The sequence below is a fragment of the Ochotona princeps genome, chromosome 5 (assembly GCF_030435755.1).
Source record: "Ochotona princeps isolate mOchPri1 chromosome 5, mOchPri1.hap1, whole genome shotgun sequence".
In the NCBI taxonomy this organism is placed as follows: domain Eukaryota; kingdom Metazoa; phylum Chordata; class Mammalia; order Lagomorpha; family Ochotonidae; genus Ochotona; species Ochotona princeps.
Window position 1 is genome coordinate 51,923,810 of NC_080836.1, and position 17,273 is coordinate 51,941,082.

A 17,273-nucleotide genomic window follows, 5' to 3' on the forward strand; every position below is an offset into this window, starting at 1 on the left:
AAGTCCTAAAGTTGATGGATGCCTACATCATCCCATCACCAAGGATGGAGCATGATAATCAGATATGGCAAAATGAATGGACACATTGGTGACGAAGGGACCTCACGGGGGCCAAGTCCGCCTCGCTCGTCTTGCTCAGCCTCTCTGCTGAGCACAGAGCTTGATAGCACTCACTCTGGCATCCGCTGTTGCTGCTTCTGCTCTAGGTGAGCCAGGGGCAGCAGGACTCCACAGTGCACTGTCTCTCTTGTGCCATGCAGAGCACCATCTGACACATTCTCACAGATTTGTTGGTTTGCCTGCTGTCTGCCTCGTACCACAAGAGTGTAGGTACCACGGGGTCTGGGAGTTGGGTGCCCTGCTCACCACTGTAGTCCTGCATCCAGAGCATGAGTGCCACAGGTGGGTTAGTTGTTGTGTGGAGGATACATTTAGAGGCCCCACAGGTAACTATGTTAAAGAATGGAAAAGGAAAATAATGAGCCTTTATAAGACACATATTTTAAAAAGATTTATGTATTTTGTATCTGGAAGACAGATTTACAGGTAGAAGGAGAGAGAGAGAGAGTGCTTCCATCCACTGTCCACTCCCCAAATGGCTGCAAGGGCTGGGACTTGGCAAGGCTGAAGCCAGGAGCGTCTTTCACATCTCGCATGTGGATGCAGGGGTCCAAGGGCTTGAGCCATCGTCTGTTTTCCCAGTCTGTTAGTGGTTAACTGGATCAGAAGTGGAGAAGCCAAAACAAGAATGGTTACTCATATAGGATGCTGGATTTATAGGTAGAGGATTACATTAGCCTGTTGAGACATTGTGCCAGCCCCAAGGGACACACTTTTTTTTTTTAAAGATTTATTTATTTTTGTTGCAAAGTCAGATATACAGAGATAAGGAGAGACAGAGAGAAAGATTTTCCGTCCGATGATTCACTCTCCAAGTGACCGCAACGGCCTGTGCTGCGCTGGTCCGAAGCCAGGAACCAGGGGCTCTTCTGGGTCTCCCACATGGGTGCAAGGTCCTAAGGCTTTGGGCTGTCCTTGACTGCTTTCCCAGGCCAGAAGCAGGGAGCTGGAAGCGAGGCCGCCTGGATTAGAACCGGCGACCATATGGGACCCTGGTGCATTCAAGGCAAGGACTTTAGCCGCTAGGCCATGCTGCCGGGCCCCACATTTTGTTTTTGATGATGATTTACATGGATGAGAACTTAACAATGTTTATACCAAATGTAATAAAAGGCTTAAGAACAAAAACAATTCTGTTGAATTTATGCTTCATTTGCCTCATCATTTTTTTCATAATACACATTTTCCAAGAACTTTTTTTCTTTTTGAAAAGCAGAGATGGGCCCGGCGGCGTGGCCTAGCAGCTAAAGTCCTCGCCTTGCACGCATTGGGATCCCATATGGGCGCCAGTTCTAATCCCGGCAGCTCCACTTCCCATCCAGCTCCCTGCTTGTGGCCTGGGAATGCACTCGAGGACGGCCCAAAGCTTTGGGACCCTGCACCCGCGTGGGAGACCCGGAGGAGGTTCCTGGTTCCCGGCTTTGGATTGGTGCAGCACTGGCCATTGTGGTCACTTGGGGAGTGAATCATCGGATGGAAGATCTTCCTCTCTGTCTCTCCTCCTCTCTGTATATCTGACTTTGTAATAAAAATAAATAAATCTTAAAAAAAAAAAAAAGGAAAAGCAGAGACACACAAAGAGAGTCAGATGGAGAAAAGTCTTCCTGTATGCAGGTTCGCCCCCCCAGCCGTGCAGCAATAGCAAGAGCTGGGTAGGACTGACGACAGGAGCCTAGTGCTGTCGGCCACATGGGTGACAGTGCCATCACCTGTTACTCCCATGGTGCACATCAGCAGGAAGCTAGAGTCAAGTGTAGAGCGAGGACTTGAACCCAGGCAGTCTGAGATCAGATGTGTGTATGCCAAAAGTGTTTACACTGAAATAAACTTATCCTTTCATTCATTTTCTTAACTACTTCAAATTTTTAAGAATTTTTATTTGAAAGAGAGAGAAAGAAAGACTGAGAGAGAGAAAGATCTTCCATTCACTGGATCATTCTTTAACTGCCCATTACAGACAGGGCTGAGCCAGGCTAAGCCAGAAACCTAGAACTCAGTATGAATCTCCACGTGAGTGACAGGGACCTATGTTCTTGAGCTATAAACTGTTGCCTCCTGAGTTTACATTAGGAATCTGGGATCAGAAGTGGAACTGGGTCTTGAAGCCAGGCACTCCGGTATGGAATGCGAGTGTCCCAAGAAGTGATTTAATCACTATGCCAGCTGACTGCTCTCAGTTCGTTTTCTACAAACGTTTTGAAGCTCCCTCGTACATGTAATTCCAGCTAATGCTCCATCAGCCTCTACATAGAGTATTCATGTTCTCCAATGATGAGAGTCAGAGTTTGGATTAATTTCAGACATCAAGGTTCCTGATGTTTTCACTACCAGAGTGTGTTCCAATGAAGATATCCCTTTTCATTCTACATGTCTCTGGGATGTCTCCCATTTTTTGTCCCCTAGCTTTTGCAGTATCCTAGAAGGGGTAGTAGCTTAATGCAAGACATTGCCGCATTCCCTGTTACAGTTAGTTCTCAACTGAGACTGAAAAGAGGAAACTTGTTTGGGGCCACACGCTAACAAGTGGCAGAGCTAAACCCACTCTAGTGCAGGTTTGCACCTGTTAACCAAGTGCTTTTCCTGGGACACCTGCTTGCCTCTATCTGTTCGTGGGTCATCTGAGGTCAGGTGATGTCATCAGGGAAATGCCATGTTTTACAAACTATAGAATAAGTAACTAGCTCTATCTATCAAGCAACTATGTCTTAAAAGCAAATGGTTTAAAACAAACCTTTTGTGAGGTTTGTTTGGAATTATTTGAAATACAAAGCTGCTTCAAAATGTTCCTGAAAAACATCAAAAAGATAGTTTTATTTTCTTGAAAAAAAAACCTGAAATCCATGCATAATTTTTTCATGTTCCATGACCTTTTAGAAGACTCCTTCTAGGCATAGATGTCAAAATTTTTTTCATTTAAATAAATTAATTTTTAAATTTCACTTTACATAAACTGTTTGAAATATTCTCATAGTACCGAAGTACCTTTGTTAGCTTGGCTCAAGAATATGATGTAATTGTGAGTGCCTGGTAAGGGAGTTAGGATGTCCACATCCCGTATTGAGACCCAGCTCTGCCTCCAATGTCAGCTTCTTAATATCATGTACCCAAGAAGCAGCCGGTGATGGCTCAGGTGGTTGGGTTCCCAGGTGGAGTGGAAGGCCTGGGTGGAGTTCCCAGCTCCTGGCTTCCCCTGGGCCAGCCCCAGCTATTGCAGGCATGGGAGGAGTGAGACAGTAGATTGTGAGAACTGTGTCTCAGCTTTTCAAATAAAAGAAATAAAAATTTAAGTTAGAGGCTGGTATTTTGATATAGTGGATAAAGCTGCCACCCATAAGGCCAACATCCCTCAGTTCAGGTCAGGTTCTGCCTGCTCCAGGATGGCCCGAGTTTTTGTGCCCGTGCACATATGTGAAGTTCCTGGCTCCTGGCCACAGTCTAGCCCAGCTCTGACCATTGTGGCCGTCTAGGGAGTGCAACAGCAGATAGAAAGTCTCTCTATCTATCTCTATCTCCCTCTCTCTCTCTCTCTCTCTCTCCCTCCTCCCTCCCTCCTTACCCCTTTTCACCCCCCCCCCGTGCAACTCTTTCAAATAAATAAATCAATGTTTAAAACAAGACAAACACGATATTAGCGAAATGAAATTTGTGAAGTTGAGTCATCGACCGACCATCAGGGTTTGCATTAGTGACTTTCTCCCAACTTCATTAGAGATCTTGAGTTTTGGGGGCCTGGACTCAGCTGCAGCCCCGTTTCCATTGCTCTGGCACCAGCTGTCCAGCATTGTGTGTGTCAGGGCCACCCCAGGGCTTGTGAGCACATGTCCCCGGCCTCCCCTGAGGTTTCTGAGGCAGTAGATCCAGGAGGGGCCAAAGAAGTTGTGTCTGTTCCCCACGTGGTGCTGATATTGCTCGTCTGGGAGCTGCCTTTTGAGAATCAGTGCTCTGAACCAGGAAAGCACAAACTACTGCCGTTAAGGGTCAAATAGTAAAAATTTTGTTCTTTGTGGGCCATATGGTCTCTGTTACAATCATTCAACTCTAACTGTTGTAGCTCAAAATCAACCCTAGACAATTGTAAGCAAATCAGGTAGCTATAGTCCAATGAAACTTTACTTTTTGGGCTCTGAAATTTAAGTTTCTTATGATTTCATAAGAAATATAAGAACCATTTATAAATACAAAACTTTTTAGGTCTTAGCTATATAAAAACAAGTAGCAGGGTTGGTGCTGTGTCACAGTGGATTAAGCCACTACCTGCAGTGCTAGTATTCCCTTATGAGCACCAATTTGAATAGCAACTGCTTTGCTTCCAATACAGCTCCTGGCCAGTATGCCTGGGAAAGTCATAGAACATGGTCCACCTCTAGCCACTTGAGAGATCTGGGTGGAGTCCTAGGCTGTTGACTTCTGCCTGCCCCAGTTCTAGCTAATGGCTGCCGTTTGGGAGACTGAATCAGCATATCAGAATGCTTTCTCTCTAATTATTAAATAATCTTTAAACAAAAACAAAACAAATAGCATCAGGCCACATTTGCTCCTGGGCTGTAGTTACTGAATCCTGTTATGTAGTTGTGACTTGTAGAAATTTTTAAAAAGAGGTTATTTATTAAAAAAAAAAAAAACTTATTTAGGGCCCGGCACGATAACCATAACCTAGTGGCTAAACTCCTCACTTGTATGCACTGGGATTCCAGATGGGCATCAGTTCATATCCTGGCTGCTCCACTTCCCATCCAGCTCTCTGCTTGTGGCCTGAGAAAGCAGTAGAGCATGGCACAAAGCCTTGGGACCCTGTACCCATGTAGGAGACCCAGAAGAAGCTCCTGGCTCCTGGCTTTGGATTGACTCAGTTGAGCTGTTGTAGCCACTTGTGAGAGTGAACTAGCGAACGGAAGACCTTTCTGTTTCTCCTTCTTTGTATAAATCTTTCCAATAAAAGAAATAAATCTTTTAAACATATTTTTTAATAAAATAAGTATATAAACTCTTTATTGGGCTTTTTATATGTATTGTTTGGCATTTGCCTTTTTTCTTAGCAATGTACTATGATCTCTTCCTGTATCAATATAGAGGTAGTTTAGCTTATTATTATTATTATTATTATTATTATTATTATTATTTTCATTTGGGAGACAGAGGCAGAGAAACACAGAGTTTCCATACTTCCATCTACTGGACCACTCCCACCGAAAGACCCACAGTGACCCTGGCTGGGCTGGACCAGGCCCCAAACCAGGAGCCAGGAACTGAATCCAGGTTTCCGGTGATTGGCAGGAAACCAGTTCCTTGAACTGTCATTGTGGCCTGTCAGGGTCTGCAGGGATCGGAATCTGGAGTCAGGAGCTGAGGCGGTGAATCAAACTCAGTCAAACTCGCTGCAATGTGGAACATGATATCTTTGTATTATTATTTTATTTTATTTTTGATGTTGTTTACATAGTTGACAAGGATGCATGCCCATGAGGATCACTGATTAGGGTGGGGATGGTCAAGACATGCTGAGACAAATGCTTTCGATTTTCTTTCTATTCCCTTTCCTCCTGTATCTGGGTGAGGTAGAGGAGGGAAGGAGGGGGTTACTTCCAGCTGCCAGACTACCTCAATACCAGCAGAATTGGGATGTCCACTTGATGTCATCTTAGAAACCCCAATGTGAAGAATGTTCCAGAGGTACTGCTTGAGTGATCTACATAGTTCTGCAACTATTGATTTCATTGCTCCAAGGTTGAAAAAATCCTTCCAAGGTCCATTGGCTGACAGAGTCCACCCCAGTGCATCCTCTCCAGACACTTGCTGCCAAAGCTCAGCCAGGAGAGTGGGACATAGGTATCTTTAACTGTTAGGCTGAACCCTTAATCCTAGCTCAATCTATGTTAACGCTCTGGAGATTTCCATTGTGTAGATACAAGGCAAACGCTAGAGCTATTTCTATTTCTATTGTGTAGATACAAGGGTACTTCCAAAAGTGAAATTGAAATTTGTTTCAGCACAAAACTTTTTGAGATCCTTGTACAGTTGTTTTATAACGTATATGTTTCACAAACTTTTTGAAATGCCGTCATACCCCTCAATGGATTTCATGGTTTATGTTGTTGTTTCCTGTTTGGACACAAAGGAACAGTTTCTTGTTAAACTCTACCAGGAGTAATGCTGCAGGGAGGGTACATCCCCGTCATCCGTCCTGGGAGGTGAATTACAAAGGGGAGATATATTGAAAATGTAGATAGGTGTCTTTAAATACCTGTGGTGGGGACTTATGACCCTGTGTTGATTTTCTCTCAGGATCATGCTACACTTTTGCTATTTGGTCTTTATCTGGCTGGAAGACTGATCACAATGCATTTCGGCATAATGCCTCGCTGCACATGAACTTAACACAGAGTCATAATCCTACAGAGGGTACAAGGTGCAGCTGGCAATTTGTTCATGATTCTTGAAAGAGAAACAGATTGACAGAATGTGAAGCCATCAAGATAGTGCCGTGAATCCAGGGTCATCCTGGACATGGCCGCAGAAAGTACTAGAGCAGAAATTGCTCTTTTTATAGATCGGGTGAGCAGCAATTGTTTCTATATGTTTGTTTCCCATTAGATTAGAGTTCTCCATTGTGAAGCATTCATGTAAACATAGTATTAGCTAATAAATATGCTGCACTTGTACCAGAACTCAGAGCGCTGCTGCTTTCTTATCTATTTCAATCTTTTCCTTTCTGAGTCAACAAAGGATTAGAATCATGAGTGAATAGACAACACCACAACTTCTTAAAGTGCAGAGCTTATGTTGTTTTTAACTTAAAGGATGCCTGTTTTTGCTTGTAGGTTGTCACAGAATTTTGTCTTCACTCAATCCTGTCTACTTATATAAGCAGTCAAGAAAGCAACAAAGAAGACATTTCATTTTCCGAAGACAAAGGAACATTTCCCACAGTATCGTCTCCCCGGCCGTGGTTTCTTCAGCTCATCCAGTCCCCAAGGTACCCTCTTCTGTCTATTATCTGCTGCCTTTTCTGGCCAAGACAGAGATGGACTGCCAAAGCCATCCAGCGTCTTAACACCTCTGATTTCCAGACCACTCAGTCATAATTTAAAATCTTGATTTGTGATTTTTAAATTGTGATGTGAGAAGTTTTAACATCCTTCAGTTTTAATCACATTAATTTTTGAAAGTTAAACTCTGAACTTGGAGTTACTTAACTGATCTGGGATTAAAATTTTGATCATGGAATTTTTTACATTGACTTTTTAACATGAAGGTAAAACTATGCACAGATACACACACTCAGTTTCCTAACTTTTCTAGAAGGAAGGAAAAAAGCTCTTAAGTTTTCAATTGAGGTGCTTGTAGGGAGATTACTTGAAACTAATGTACTCAATAGCTGTTTCAAAGCATGCTCTTAATGCTTTCCATGTTATTAATGCTGTGGGTGTCTCTGAATCACCCTTCAGAGTAAGTTAACTTGAGACATCTTATCTTGAAGTACTCTTGTTTTTTTTTTCCAGAAATGACAATTCTGTGGGTAGAGGGTCTGCCCATTTTTCAAGATAAGGTGTAAAGGAAGTGTGTGAGTTATGGATGAAAACAGCTAAAAGACACAGATTTGTCACCAAGGAAGCACGTGCTTTCTTGCTTATTTGCATCCCCCCCCCCCCCCCGCAAGCCTACGGTAGCATTAAGTGTGTTGAATCTACTCAAGGTGAGTGGCCCTTCTTTGTGGCAAGGGCAAATGAGGCCGAAGGACCTGCCCACCCCACCCCAGAATTCATTACTGGTCTGACTGAGGCCTGGACATCACAGTAAGAACCAACATTTATTATTAGCCACACAAAACTGACATTATTTGACGTTGGTAGAACAGAGAAGCAAATCTCCAGGCAGGTCAGTATGTTGTTTCAGCCATCACAGTTCATTGTAGCGGCTGTACACCTGTTCTTATGCCTGGAGCTGTCACCTGGTCCCATCACAATCAGACTAGAGACAGCCCAGGCCCTCTGCGGGAGACCTGAGGAGGAGTCCACCACCGCTAGTGGTGACGTCCAAGAGGAGCTCAACAGAATGGGGGAATGCTGTCTGATGCCCCTCACCAGGCATGAGGCCCTGCTCCTGGTTGCTGTGATGTTTCTGCTGAGGAGTTATCTGGCTCAGCTTCCTGTCCCAAACTGCTGCAAACTGCTCCGTAGCCTTCCTGTGTACTGTTCCCAGACGCTCAAGTAACAGTTGCTATATATAGCTTGCAAAGTGCTGCCGCCATGCAAAGCCTTGGGGACTGAAAGGCCCTCTGTGTGTCAGGAAGTGTTTGTTTTCTGAATATTGCCATTGGCTCTAAGTGCAGGAGAGACTTCTGCAGCAACCGTCAGAACTGAATGTTTTGAGTTGGGCAAGTGTGTGTGTGTTGGGAGGTGGGGAGGCCTTGGTTTGGTCTTGGCAAGTGAAGAAAATGTTCTAGGTAATGCATATGTACCTAGAAAAGAAAAGAAAGCCATTTTGTTTTATTCTCCAATCTTCCACTGTGAGTATGATTGCAAAGTAGAAGAGATGCATGCATGAGGCCTCAAGGGACTTGGCCGGCAGTCCATCTTACATACCTTCATCCAGACAGTGGGAAGATGTCATTATGCCAAGATGACAAGGTTTGATGACTCATTTAGCGAACTGGAAGCTTGGTGCATTTTAAAAAAAGATTTATTTATTTTTATTGCAAGTCAGATATACAGAGAGGAAAATCTTCCATCCAATGGTTCACTCCCCTTGTGACCGCAATGGCTGGAACTGAGCCAATCCAAAGCCAGGAGCCAGGAGCTTCTTCCGGGTCTCCCATGCGGGTAAAGGAACCCAAGGCTTTGGGCTATCCTCGACTGTTTTCCCAGGCCACAAGCAGGGAGCTGGATGGGAAGTGGGGCCGCCAGGATCAGAACCGGCACCCATATGGGATCCTGGCTCACTCAAGGCGAGGACTTTAACTGCTACTCTATCATGCTGAGCCCAACTTGGTGCATTTTTGTTTTTGTGTTTTTAAATTAATACTGGATTACTTCTGGTGGGGCTAGGTGGAAGAAGAAAAGAAACCACTATGTTTTGACCAGCAGCCTACTTCAGTCCAACTGGACTGAAAGATTAGTAAGGTTAGCAGGCCATCCAGAGGCAGCACTAACAGGCAATGTTAAGTTCAAAAGGGCAGGGGAAGGAACCCGGGGCAGCCTGGAGGGTCTGTTGTGCTGGCTTCGGAGGTCGGAGCTCCGGCAGGAAGGGCAGAGCTCCATGAAGCAGGAGGCTGTGTCCGAAAAAATGATCCCATTGTCGAGGGTTGGGTTCTGATGTTCGTTTTTCAATCCTTTTTTCCCCAAGCACATAAAGAAGCCAGACTATGTGACGACAGGCATTGTACCCGACTGGGGAGACAACATCGAAGTGAAGAATGAAGATCAGATCCAAGGGCTGCATCAGGCCTGTCAGCTGGCCCGCCATGTCCTCCTCCTGGCGGGGAAGAGTTTAAAGGTGACGCCTTCCCAAGCCTCAGGGTGACTCCCTCCCAGGGCTGCAAGCGCTCCTTGTCTTCCCCTCTAACTCTTCCTTTGTGCATGTCTCATTTGTTTAGACAGAATTAAGTAAAGACTCAGGATGGGAGGCGCGGGTGTTATGGCTTTATGTGTTTATTCAAGACATAGTTTCAACCCAAATTCAACTTTAACTAGCAAAATTCTAGAAATTCTTTGGGCCCAATCAGGATATCCAAGTTGATCCATAGCAACTCTGAAGAGTTGCTCTACCATGCGTTTTGTCTCCTGTTCTGCTCTGCAAAGAAAGATGAGGCCAGATATACAAAGCTAAAGATGATATAGCGATACTATATACAACTGTCCTACCATTTGACTTACTTATGTATCCTACCGTATGATTTTCAATATCCTGCTATAGGAGGATTGTAAAAGAAAATACGGACTTCTAGTTTCCAAGAGGTAGGAGAACTTCAGAAATGAGACCCAAAGATAGAAGCGTGTAAATGGTTCTGTGTCATAAACTTTCAGCTTTATAACTAAGCAATCTGTGGAGGTAAGATAACATGAAGAAAATGCTTAAAGAAATAGTTCATTTTTTGTAAAGATTTTGTTGTTTTACAATTTTATGACTTAACAGTTTGTGGAAATAGTCTTCTTGTTGCTTATAAAACTCAGTTTCAGTTTGCTGTTTGAGAGTGAATGTCAGGGGGATCTTTTTAGAAAAGGTTCTTTTAAAGAAGTAAGGGTTAGTAAAACACACTTGTCTACAAAATGTGTGACATTCTTCTTCTTTTTTTTTTTTTTTCAATGATGACCCATAATCTCCCAGCCATTGCTGCAATCCCTACGGAGTGTTTTGCTGGGCTGAGAAGTGTAGGCTGGCCTAATGTTCAAGCTGTGTCATCTAAACTGTTGGAGATTTTTTTGAGCATTAATGTATAGGCTTTGGTCAGCTTAGGGCATTAACTACTACAAAAGAGGAAGGCATTTCCAAAGAATGCGGTTTCTAAATCTCCAGGCTAAAAGGGAATCAGTTCATTTAGTGATTGACAAATGATTTAGAGGATCCCACAGTTTCTGTTTCCTGATAATCCATAACTCCACCATACTCACATATGATTGACAAAAAGGCTCAGTTGAAGATTTTTAACATTTGTCATAATTAATTAGGATATTAGATCATAAACTTACCCTGGTATATTCATGCAGTCTCATGGAGAAGTGCTGTTAATATAGGCCTAGTCGATAAATACTGGGAATGTCTTGGCCTGTCACTGCACAATTTCTTCCTTTCATGTTTTAGGTTGACATGACAACTGAAGAGATAGATGCCCTCGTCCACCAGGAAATCATCAGTCATAATGCCTACCCCTCACCTCTAGGCTACAGAGGTTTTCCAAAATCTGTGTGTACCTCTGTCAACAACGTGCTCTGCCATGGTATTCCCGACAGGTATTCATTTTTTAATAATATACTATGCCTGTGGAAACTAAAATGGGAAACCAGGATATGGTGTATATTGAAACACACTATATCCAATTGGAACCCACCTACAGATTTCAGAAGCTAGTTACAGGGAAAACAAATTTAGAAGTGTTTTGCTTAGAAGTAGACATATTGCCACCAATTCAATGTCTATTAAAGCTAGCTCTTAACCTTAAGATTGGTTTTACAGTAAGTAAAATATGAATTTCAGTAAAATTTCTTTTACCTACTTAGATAGTAGTGATAAAAATAGTACAAAAGAATTTAAATGTAGGTACCTTTTTGGGGTACCAGCTATAGAGTTGTGGCTCTTAGTAAAATTAAGGTGACTAACAAACACATCCTCTTAAAGAATGTCCCACAATGGCAATGGATTCATATTTTATATTTCTTACATAATTTGATGAGATTGATGTCAGTTAAAGATTAGTTACTCATTTCTTCCTCTCTCACTCTAAATTATCATTGCAACTCATTGGAGTTGTAATTCTGGTTATGAGTTGTTTCCTATTGCTTCTTATTGAGATCTGCACATCACCCTCATTTTTCCTGCTTCTGTTTCAGTCGACCTCTTCAGGATGGCGATATTATCAACATTGATGTCACAGTGAGTAAATCATATAAAAAATAGTCTGCTATTTACTTCTAGCCCCAGACGCAAGCAGCTGGTTTCCTTTTTTTTTTTTTTTTTTTTTTTTTTTTTTTTTTTTTTGTCTTTAACTCTGTGTTTATTCCAAGTAAACCCAGGCCTGACTTGAATTTAGGGCTGGAATCAGATGCACTGAGATCAATGTTGGCCTAAGTGAAATGTCAGCCCAATCCTGCTATGTGTCATGTTTTTGAGAAGGTGTAATTGTTATTGATCCACTGTGTAGTTAACGCCGAGCACCACGGCCCTGGGCAGCTGCTAAAGCTAGATATGTATGAGATGCGCTAACTCGAGGAAAGCCAGTGTTTTTCCTTCACTCTGCCAAGATTGATCTTCCTCTTCCTGCTGATTTGGAGTGGGGCCTGTCATTATCTTACTCTGTCATTAGGGGCTACATTGGCCTGTGTGTGTCAGTCTATTTGGACAGCAACTCTTTTGCTAGCAGTGTTCCTTAGATTTATTAAAATCCTTGAAGGTAACGTCGTGTTTCATTTCTGGTCTAGAGAGCCTTGAGCGCCAGGCGTGCAAGCAGAATGGCTTTCTCCCTGGACTTCAGTTCTCACCAAATGGTTAATAGCCTTTCTTTGAATAACAAGCCTAAGTAATTTAACACAGAGACTTCAAATTGTACAAGCTTTAATCTTTTCTTATGTTCCCAGCCTTTCAGTATTCTCAGACTTGAAGTGTGTATACTGATTTTCCTTTTTTAAAAAGTGTGTAATGCTTCCTCTGAATTATATAGATTGTAAATAAATGTACACATCTGGTGATTACCCAATACATTTTACATAAATAAATACAGTTTCAATATCTGATGGAAACAATGGACAACATTCACAGTTTCTGTTGATGAGGAGATAGTCTCAGTAATAGTCATTTTCTATCCAGACCATAAAACCTTGGGAAGAGTAGGAATAAGGTAAGAGACATATGCCAGTTGATCTCAGTCTGATTTTTAGTTGTTTGAATTAGCTGAAGATTTTTTTCCTTCACATCGATTTGTGTAGAAATATAGCCAAAGATCCTTTTATTGCTATGCTGTTTCCTGTATTATTTTGTCCTACTTAGAGTACTTGAACATTTGCTCTGTATATATCCTCTTGGTATCTTTCCATCTCCAAATCATGTAGAAGGAGATATTTTATGAAGTGTACCTGAAATCAAGTATTGTTCATGGTACACTTTTATTTTGGATTGCACCTGATTTTAGGGTTTTATATTTATTATCTCATCTAATTACTTTCTAGGAAAATTTTACTTCTTTGAATGAAATCATCTCTTCCCTATTGATTTCAATGTGTCCAGAGAATATTCTACTTGTATTTTTTTCTTTAAAAAAAAGTGTTTATCTATTTAATTGAAAGGCAGAGTTACAGAGAGAGGGGGAGAGACAGACAGATCTTCTATTCACCTGCTCATTCTCCAGATGGCCACAAAGGCCATTTGGGTTCGATTGGGTGCAAAGCCAGGAGCCAGGAGTTTGCTGGCCTTCCATATGGCACTTGAGCCATCCTCCACTACTTTCCAAGACCATTAGCAGGGAGCTGGATCAGAAGTGGAGTAGGTGGTACTTGAACTGGTGTCATAGGTGGCAGTTTTACTCCCTATACCACAGTGCTGGCTGCCTACCCGTCTTTCTTTTCTAAGTTTCCTGAAGACTTTTAATGAACAATTTCATTTTCAACATTCACATGATTTTACCAGTTACAAAAATCATAAAGCAAAGGGATATGCTTTCAAGTACCTAGAAATGTTAATGAAACTAGGAAGCATATGGGTCATAAATTATATTCATTATGAAAGATTTCAGTGAGTAAAGGACTCTGTGATCAGATCCTTTACTTTTAGTAGAAAATACATTGCATTTTATAATTGTTTATGTCCAGTAAGCACAAGAACATAGATTTCTTTCCCCTTTGGAAGTTGAATGGTTTTACAAAACACCAGAAGCCAGTAGACCTCCCTTAGTAAGTATTTGTTAAATAATGAAGGAACAGTGTCTAATGCAGTGGTTATGATGTTGCTTGGCTCCAACCAGTGGTTCTTTTCCACACGCGTATGAAGCTCCGGGAAGCATGGAACAAGCAGTCAATGTGCACACAAAGCCATACTCTCACGCACATGGATTCTCACACACACGCACACCTACACACACACACTACGGTCTGTGCACTGCTCCCACCCCCAACTCTAGGAAGCTTCATTTCAACTCAGTGAGCCCATCAGAAGGTGGCCAGCCCAGGCAGAAAGCCCGCGTTCCTGGAGGACCCCCTTAGCTCCAGTCCTGTCCAACGCCACATTAGGGGAAAAGAACTATTAAAAAAAAAAAAAAGATGTTGCTTGGGATGCCTGCATACCACACTGGAGTGTCTGCCTGTGTTGAATGCTGCTTCTAATATCAGCTTTCTGCTAAGGCAAACCTTGGGGGGCAGCAGGGAATGGCCTGAATACTTGGGTCCTTGCCACCCGTGTGGAAGACCCAGATCCAGCTCCTGCCTCTCAGCTTCAGCCTGGTCCAGCCCCAGCTATTGCGAACATTTGGAGAGGAAGCCAGTGGACGAAGATCTCTGCCTAGCTCTACCTGGGTCATCTTTTTTGCATTTCAAATAATGTTTTTTTAAATGAATAAACTTTTAAAGATTAAAGTATTATTAATACATACATGAGTACAAACATTAGTTATAGGTGACTACTACAGACTTTTCAAAAGTATCGTATCTCCATGTACATTAAGGCATCCACAAAATCATTTTCCAAAGCTCCCAAGAAGTAATATAAAAAGTCAAAGACTTCTTAAAATACAGTTTTACATAATTACATAAATATTCACAGCTACAAATTTTCCTGAATAATTGCTCTTATATTACCAAATTTCATTTTCATGTATATAAAATCAAAACACTTTTCTAAACCAACAAGGGCTATAAGTGGGAATGAATGTATAAAACACTACTGTCCTGCAAGATACTTAAGATAACTGATATGGTAGAGAAAACTTACTGTATTAACTAGGGTCTGCCTCTGTATTCTGCCACGCAATTTTAGCAAGTTACTTGGCTGTGCCTCAGTTTCCTGACTTGCAAGGTGAAGACAATTGAATATGGGAGAGCATTTTCAAAATGCAGAAGAATATACAGATCTAACACAGTGAATCAGTGTCAAAACTGAATATCTTTTTTAAAAGTATCTTTTATAATAGTTTTTGCATCCTGATTTATGAGAAAGAGAAATATGAGAAATAATTAGCTGGGTCAAATTTATGTAAAATAGCAAATCCTATGCTCAGTCTTCAAGCCCTCTCCTTTATCTTCTATATTTATTACAGTGTTTGGGTATTTTTTTTTTTCTTCTTAATGAATGTGTTGTCTTTCAAGATCCTATGGGAGGCCTGGCACAATAGCCTACTGGCTAAAGTCCTTGCCTTGCACACACTGGGATTCTATATGGGTGCCGGTTCATGTCCCAGCTGTTCCACTTCCCATCCAGCTCCCTGCTTGTGGCCTGGGAAGGCAGTAGAGGACAGCCCAAAATCTTGGGACCCTGCACCCACATGGCAGACCCAGAAGAGGCTTCTGGCTTCTGGCTTCTGGCTTCTGGCTCCTGGCTTCGAATCAGCTCAGCTCTGGCCATTGTGGCCACTTGGGGAGTGAACCAGCAGATGGAAGATCTTTCTGTCTCTCCTTCTCTCTGAAAATCTGACTTTTCAATAAAAATATATGAATCTTTTTTAAAAAAAATACTTTAAAAAGTATCCTTTCAAAAAAAGATCTTATACGACTTCTGAATCATTGAAGATGGATAAAATTCCATTTTCTGTCATTTTACTCAATCTTGTTTTTATATATATGTGTGTGTATATATATGTGCTAATTATTTTAAAAATGAACCCATTTATAGTGTTTTCTGTTAACATTCTGTTATCTGGAATGTTTGATTAAAATTTCACCTCTGAACACAGGATTTTTCTATCACATATTTCATGCCCCTGCTGAATCACTGCAGTTCTTAAAAAAAAATTCTCCTCTATGGACATATCTGTCTTATTTCTTCCTGTCATTACTTCTTATTTCTGGTATGAAAATGGCAAATAACAGATCCAGTAAATCTTTATGAGACTGAAGAAACTTTTCACTATGTTGAATGCTTCTCAGTTCTTTCAGTGTATTGTAAAAATTGTAGGTCAGTGTCTTGGATCGCTAGTTTTGTATTGTTTTGTATTGTATTGTTTTGTATTGTATTGTTTTGTATTGTTTTTGTTTTGTATTGTTTTGTATTGTTTTTCACATATACTTCTGTCCTCTCAGGAATAAGATGTGAGGAACCAAAGTGTTGCAATAGTATTGCTAACTAGAATGCTGAAATAGCATTTTGTAATAATACCATTCAATGTCTTCATCTTTTAAATTTCAGCAAGGTTTCAGTATATCTATTTCTGTTCTTTCTCTCGCTTTTTTTTAAATAGGCAAATGGGAGAGTAATTCTGGATGGCTAAACCCATGAAGCTGCTAAGCATCACATGAACACAGTGTATGCTTAGAAAAGTAGACTTTTAAATAAGGATGCATTGTAAAATGTCTGCCTGTATCTAGGTCTATTTCAACGGCTACCACGGGGACACCTCGGAGACATTTTTGGTGGGCAATGTGGATGAACGTGGTAAAAAGCTAGTAGAGGTTGCCAGGAGGTGTAGAGATGAAGCAATTGCAGCCTGCAGAGTGGGGGCCCCCTTCTCTGTAATTGGAAACACAATCAGGTAAGCCTTGCACTGACAAGTAAAGGAAGGGTTGGCAAATGGCACTAAGGTTACTTGGTGGCTTGGTATAAAGCTGATGACATGTTTTGTGATTCGAAGCCATCATTTCAGTCTGATATCAGTATGTGAACTGCCAGTGTTGTTCTCTGGATTGAAGAGAAAAAAAAAAGTCTTAAAAAACATTATATAGCAAGGTCAGCAAAGAAACTTACCGAAGCAGCAAGCAATATTTGTATGGCTGCATTCACATGCAATATTTGGGTGGCTGCTTGACCTATAGGTGTGTAGTGTTTCTTTGCCAAAAGCCCAGCACCTAGCACACGTGGAAGAAGCGCCTCCCAGGGAGTGAGCCTCCCATTTCCCTGTGGCAGGAGAAAAACAGCTGAATTGTATCCAGGCATCAAGTGGAGCAGATTCCTACAACACAAAGAGGGAAAGTTTTCCCTCCAGCAAGCTTTCCCTTCCAAACCTGCACATCAGCAGAGAGCCTGGGCCCACTGTCCTTTTTGTTGTCGGGTTCATTTTCCCTAGAAAAGGTGGTTTGTTTCCTCACGGTGTTTGTTCTAGGCCAGCTTTTTGAGCCTGTGTGTTTTCTGAATTCAAGACTTTCCTTTGTAATCTGTCATCTACATTTAGGTCTTTTTTCCCCCTCAGCTCTGTCTTGAAATAGGCAGAGTGGTGTTTTCATTTAAAAGGAGTGTATTTCGTTAAAGATGATCACCTCAGTACCCCTTAAAGTTCTGTCATCATTAATATACACCACTGAATACTT

The 17,273-nt window shown here is 41.7% G+C and overlaps 1 protein-coding gene across 2 annotated transcripts in view; it reads left to right on the forward strand.

Moving 5' to 3' along the window:
- Window positions 1-17,273, forward strand: part of METAP1D (methionyl aminopeptidase type 1D, mitochondrial) — an 85,423-nt gene that overhangs the window by 59,544 nt on the left and 8,606 nt on the right. For both annotated transcript variants that reach the window (XM_004577063.4, XM_058664638.1), the window contains exons 2-6: window positions 6,939-7,093; window positions 9,463-9,612; window positions 10,918-11,066; window positions 11,664-11,706; window positions 16,338-16,501. In XM_004577063.4, coding sequence (XP_004577120.2) covers window positions 6,939-7,093; window positions 9,463-9,612; window positions 10,918-11,066; window positions 11,664-11,706; window positions 16,338-16,501 — 661 coding nt within the window. The remainder of the gene's footprint in view (window positions 1-6,938; window positions 7,094-9,462; window positions 9,613-10,917; window positions 11,067-11,663; window positions 11,707-16,337; window positions 16,502-17,273) is intronic.